The 6068-nt window shown below is 36.7% G+C and overlaps 3 protein-coding genes across 3 annotated transcripts in view; all 3 read left to right on the top strand.

The window, feature by feature from the left end:
* The first annotated feature begins 485 nt into the window (after nucleotides 1-485).
* On the top strand, nucleotides 486-1742 carry LOC122764863 (trace amine-associated receptor 1-like). Its single transcript, XM_044018823.1, has one exon. It carries the CDS (start codon nucleotides 567-569, stop codon nucleotides 1566-1568), a length of 1002 nt encoding a protein of 333 aa, XP_043874758.1. The 5' UTR covers nucleotides 486-566; the 3' UTR covers nucleotides 1569-1742.
* A 2116-nt stretch (nucleotides 1743-3858) lies between these two features.
* On the top strand, nucleotides 3859-5320 carry LOC122764859 (trace amine-associated receptor 1-like). The gene has a single exon (XM_044018821.1). It carries the CDS (start codon nucleotides 3966-3968, stop codon nucleotides 4965-4967), a length of 1002 nt encoding a protein of 333 aa, XP_043874756.1. The 5' UTR covers nucleotides 3859-3965; the 3' UTR covers nucleotides 4968-5320.
* An 18-nt stretch (nucleotides 5321-5338) lies between these two features.
* Nucleotides 5339-6068, top strand: part of LOC122764858 (trace amine-associated receptor 1-like) — a 1735-nt gene continuing 1005 nt past the window's right edge. Inside the window, exon 1 of the mRNA XM_044018820.1 lies at nucleotides 5339-5837. Within this exon, the coding sequence (XP_043874755.1) occupies nucleotides 5800-5837 (38 nt within the window). The 5' untranslated portion in view covers nucleotides 5339-5799. The remainder of the gene's footprint in view (nucleotides 5838-6068) is intronic.

The following is a 6068-nucleotide window of genomic DNA, read 5'->3' as shown; positions in this document are numbered from 1 at the left end:
TCAGCATACATTAGCTCAAACTGTCGGACCAGCCCTACGGGGGGGTGGGGGGGGGGGTTCTATTTATATTTATAAAGTCCTAATTAAAGTGTGGAACTTTTGGTTCCACAGAGGAACCACTCATTTTAGTGATGAGTGGTTCATCACTCATTTTAGTGTGATGACTCATAGTGATGTACCACAAAATCTACACTGATGACAAGGTTTGGATAATTTTCCACATTTCCTATTTTGATTTGAAAATTGCTTTGTCAGGAAGCCATATTGAGGTTATTTGTAATGCTAAAGCAAAAATGTTATTTGCACAGCAAATTATTGAAAGAAAAGTGAAACGTTTGTGCTAATGTTGATGTTTCTTTAAATAAATGTCATACTTGACACACTGTTACATAGGTTTCTGCTCTCTGATTGGTTAACAATTTTCAACAGAAGCTAATAAAAACTCATTCACAAGGGCTCAAGAGGCACTGATGGACCTTCTTAGGTATGACATGAACAAATAAACTTAAAAATTTAACTGATTAATTGACTTTTCCATAATTTGCTGATACTAGAAATCCAAACGCATGGATGCAGAAGTGGCTGCCAACAGGACGCAAGTTGGAGCTGACATACATCCCTGCTATGTTATAGAGAACTTGAATTATGTGTTGACAAAAACGCCTTCTGTTATATGTGTATTATTATATATCTTCCTTGTTTTACTGGCAGTAATTACAATATTTGGAAACCTCCTTGTGATAATCTCCATCATTTACTTCAGACAGCTGCACACGACTACAAACTCCCTCATCCTCTCTCTGGCTGTGGCCGACCTGCTTGTCGGGATTGTTGTCTTTCCTTTCAGCATGGCCTTCTCCCTCAGCTCGTGTCTGTACCATGAAGACTTATTTTGCAAAGTACGGGGCAGTTGTGATATATCACTGAGCACATGCTCCATTCTGAACTTGTGCTGCATTTCTATTGACAGATTCTATGCAGTGTGTCGGCCTCTGACCTACAGAACTAAAATAAACCATCGCAGTGTTGCGATCATGATCCTGCTGAGCTGGGGTGTTTCTGTGCTGATTGGGATTGGTGTGATGACTGCTGGGTTAAACAGTGAAGAATGTGAGGACGGATGTTTAATCGATCTCGTTACAACAAACACTATTGGGGGTATTTTATCATTTTACCTCCCAGTGATTGTAATGCTCTGCATCTACCTGAAGATTTTCACAGTTGCACAGAGACAGGCTCGCAGCATCCACAACACAATCAGCCAGAGCACAAAGTCTGGAGCAACAGTCAGTAAGATGGAGAGAAAGGCCACCAAGACTCTGGCTATAGTCTTGGGAGTTTTTCTTCTGTGCTGGTTGCCTTTCTTTCTTTGGATCACAGTTCAGCCTGTTGCAAACAATGTAGTCCCTGTCCCTGTGATTGAGACACTTAACTGGCTTGCGCTTTCAAATTCAATGCTGAATCCATTCATCTATGCTTTCTTTTACAGCTGGTTCAGATCAGCTATCAGAATGATCATCTCTGGGAAAATATTTCAAGGTGATTTTGCCAACTCTAAATTGTTTTGACCTGTTTTAACCACAATGACACTTGCTCCCTGGCTTAATAGAGGGTATTATATCATGTTTTGTAACACAATGTGATGGAGAAACGTAACCCCATCAATATAAACCTGACACAATGAATATGACTGAATTTGCAAAAACATACAATGTGGGGATTAGGTAAATTGGACACTCTAAATTGACCATAGGTGTCAATATGAGAGTTGAATGGTTATTTGTCTCCATGTGTGGCCCTGCGATGGACTGGCGAACTGTCCAGGGTTTACCCCGTCTATCGCCCGATGTCAGCTGAGATCGGCACAGCACCCCCCGCGACCCTCCGGTGGAGGATAAAGTGGTAGATAATGGATGGATGGATGGATGGATTCTGAATGGAAGTGTTGATTATTCGCAAACCCTGTAAAATTGTATTTACACGCTATGTTTGAAAATACAAACACAAGTGATATAAAAGTTATGCAGGGACAAAGACGGCTCATGAAGAGAACAGTAAATAACGTAACAATATTCCTTACAATAGTCAGATATTAAGATGCCTTTAAACTGTTAGAACATATAGACGTTGATCAAAGAGATGTTATGCTAATGCATCAATTTCTTATGTTGTATTAGTGAACTTCTGAGAAAAACATACAAAAAATACTGAAATGCGAAACTAATTATTATAGCGCGACACATTACAAACTGGCTTTCATCTTTATCTCTCCTTTGCCTTTGTTACTCTTACGCCTTTCGTGAGCTTCTATGTGTTATTTAGCGCTTTGGTCCATGGTGGTTGTTTTACAGTGCTTTACAAATGAAGTTGGATTGGATTAATGTTTAACTTGAAGATCAGTGACATGTTAGTCAAGAGGCAGACATTATTTGCAGTAGCTCTGCTACATAGTCTCCAGCCTCTCAGTCCATCAGGTCTGGGGTGGGAGCTTATATGAATATGCTTACATTATATGAATATAACGCTTGTTCAAAAACAACCATTCCGAAGCACAGTTTCACAAGTGGATGTTTGTAAATTTATAAATAAACTCTACATAAAGAAATTGACATTTTGTGTGTGTGTGTGTGTGTGCAAAGTGAAGCCAACACAAACTTGACAGGAACCTGTGATCTCTTGAATATAACAATAAATAATAATATTCATAACAATAATAATAATAATAATAATAATAATGATGATAATGAAAAAAGGCCCTGCCATAAAGGATCAAACAGGTGCATCCTTTGCAACACAACATGTTCCACAATTCACAGCTTAAAGGAAATTACCACTATTTAAGCTTTATTGAAGTGAACAATCAGATGTAAAATCTAAGAAAAAACACGCACAATATATACACACACATACACACATATATATACATGTATAAATACATATATGTATATGTGTGTATATATATATATATATATATATATATATATATACATATATACATATGTAAACTTCTGACTTTGAAAAAAGTAATAAAAATGTGTCTAAAAAAATCCTTCTCTCATTATCCTGGCATTTAGCAAATATAAATACTTTTGGTAATCTAACGGACCTAAAACAGGAAAAGTGATTGACTGATTTCATGTCAGACAGTGAGAAAAAAAGCATATGTGTCTTTTTATATAGTGTATGTAAACTTCTGGTTTCAACTCTATGTATGTATATATGTATACATACATATACTGTATACATATATGTATAGATATATTTATATATTTATATATGTATATATATATATATATATATATATATATATATATATATATATACACACACATACACATATATACATACATATATACACACACACATATATACATATATATGGCGAGGACAATATCACACACTTAAAACACAGTGCATATTAGGGAATGCTTGTTTTAACAACAATACTACTACTACTACTAATAATAATAATAATAATAATAAGAATGAAAATCAGGAGGAATACATCTGGAAGAAGCAAGTTTTAATTCTTCTATTCTGTTGCAAGGATACATATAATAAACTAAGGGCCTGTCCATACGGAAATGAGTGTGGGTGAATATGCATAGTTTTTTTTGTTTGTTTGTTTTTTAATCAAATTGGAGTTTCATCCACATGGAAACAATGCTGTGGGAGAACTTTTTCAGAATTATTCCGTTACATATCATTATGTTTCCATGTGAAAATGGCCTAAAACACCCACACAGAGTGTTATTGGCTACCTGTGTTGCATCAGTTTTCTCGTTTCTGATTGGATAAAAAATTGCAACAGATGCCAATAAAAAGTCATCTAATCATAGACAGATGAAGATTCTTGGGTATGATATGAACAAATACAATGTAACACATAAAAAAGGTTTTGAACTAAAAAAATTAACTGGTGAATTGACTTTTCTATAATTTGCTGATACTAGAAATCCAAACACATGGACCTAGAAGTGGCTGCCAACAGGACACAAGTTGTAGCTGACATACATCCCTGCTATGTAATAGAGAACTTGAATTATGTGTTGACAAAAACACCTTCTGTTATATGTGTATTATTATATATCTTCCTTGTTTTACTGGCATTCATTACGATTTGTGGAAACCTCCTTGTGATAATCTCCATCATTTACTTCAGACAGCTGCACACGACTACAAACTCCCTCATCCTCTCTCTGGCTGTGGCCGACCTGCTTGTCGGGATTGTTGTTTTTCCTTTCAGCATGGCCTTCTCCCTCAGCTCGTGTCTGTACCATGAAGACTTATTTTGCAAAGTACGGGGCAGTTGTGATATATCACTGAGCACGTGCTCCATTCTGAACTTGTGCTGCATTTCTATTGACAGATTCTATGCAGTGTGTCGGCCTCTGACCTACAGAACTAAAATAAACCATCGTACTGTTGCGATCATGATCCTGCTGAGCTGGGGTGTTTCTGCGCTGATTGGGATTGGTGTCATAATTGCTGGGTTAAACAGTGAAGAATGTGAGGACAGATGTTTAATTGATGTTCTTATGGCAAACACTATTGGACCGATTTTATCATTTTACCTCCCAGTGATTGTAATGCTCTGCATCTACCTGAAGATTTTCATAGTTGCACAGAGACAGGCTCGCAGCATCCACAACATAATCAGCCAGAGCACAAAGTCTGGAGCAACAGTCAGCAAGATGGAGAGAAAGGCCACCAAGACTCTGGCTATAGTCTTGGGAGTTTTTCTTCTGTGCTGGTTGCCTTTCTTTCTTTGCATCACCTTCCTGCCTGTTGCAAACAATGCAGTCCCTGTCCCTGTGATTGAGACACTTAACTGGCTCACACTGTCAAATTCAATGCTGAATCCATTCATCTATGCTTTCTTTTACAGCTGGTTCAGATCAGCTATCAGAATGATCGTCTCTGGAAAAATATTTCAAGGTGATTTTGCCAACTCTAAATTGTTCTGACCTGTTTAGTAACAAAATGTCATGGCGAAACATACTAAGAAAACATCAATGTAACCCTGACGCAGTGCATATGATTGTATTTGCATATAAATTGTCAGTTTCTTGGCATGTACCTATGGACATAACCTGTTTATACAATTATAAGTTGTATAAACACTAAGGGATTCTGAATAGAAGTGTTGATTATTAGCAAACCCTGTAAAATTGTTGTTTATGTGCACATTATGTTTGAAAATACAAACACAAGTGAGCCAAACAATAGTCACTGTGGGTCTGTAAAGTCATTAAGTTGTAGTTTATTCTGTTTGCTTTATGATAACTTTTATTTTCTTTCCCCTGGCTTAGTTCATTCTGTCTCTGTTTCTGTGATTATATACACTGTAATGTATATAATGTATACAAGGCCTTCTCTGTTTTTGATGTAACATTACAGTGCAACATCAGTTCTAGCATATGTACTACAGCATTTTGAGTCTTTTTGGGGGGTTTATGTGGATAGAGATATTTCCTGAAACAATGTTAAGTATTCACAGGAAGTTTTTCCAAAATGATTATGTTACATTTCATTATGTTTCCCTGTGAATATGGCCTAAAACAACCACACACATTGTGTTATTGGCTACCCTTGCATTTGTGTTGCACAGTTTCTCATTTCTGATTGGATAACAATTTGCAACAGTACCTAATAAAAGCTGATGCACATGGGTCCGAGATAATAAACAGATGAACATTCTTGGTTATGATATGAACAAATACAATGTAACACATAGAAAAAAGAAAAATTGAACTGATTAATTGACTTTTCCATAATTTGCTGATACTAGAAATCCAAATGCATGGATGCAGAAGTGGCTGCCAACAGGACGCAAGGTGTGGCTGACATACATCCCTGCTATGTAATAGAGAACTTGAATTATGTGTTGACAAAAACGCCTTCTGTTATATGTGTATTATTATATATCTTCCTTGTTTTACTGGCATTCATTACGATTTGTGGAAACCTCCTTGTGATAATCTCCATCATTTACTTCAGACAGCTGCACACGACTACAAACTCCCTCATCCTCTCTCTGGCTGTGGCCGACCTGCTTGTCGGGATTG

Source organism: Solea senegalensis, unplaced genomic scaffold (assembly GCF_019176455.1).
Source record: "Solea senegalensis isolate Sse05_10M unplaced genomic scaffold, IFAPA_SoseM_1 scf7180000017718, whole genome shotgun sequence".
NCBI lineage: Eukaryota > Metazoa > Chordata > Actinopteri > Pleuronectiformes > Soleidae > Solea > Solea senegalensis.
Note: the sequence above shows the minus strand (reverse complement) of the source record. Positions and strands in the feature narration are given on the sequence as shown.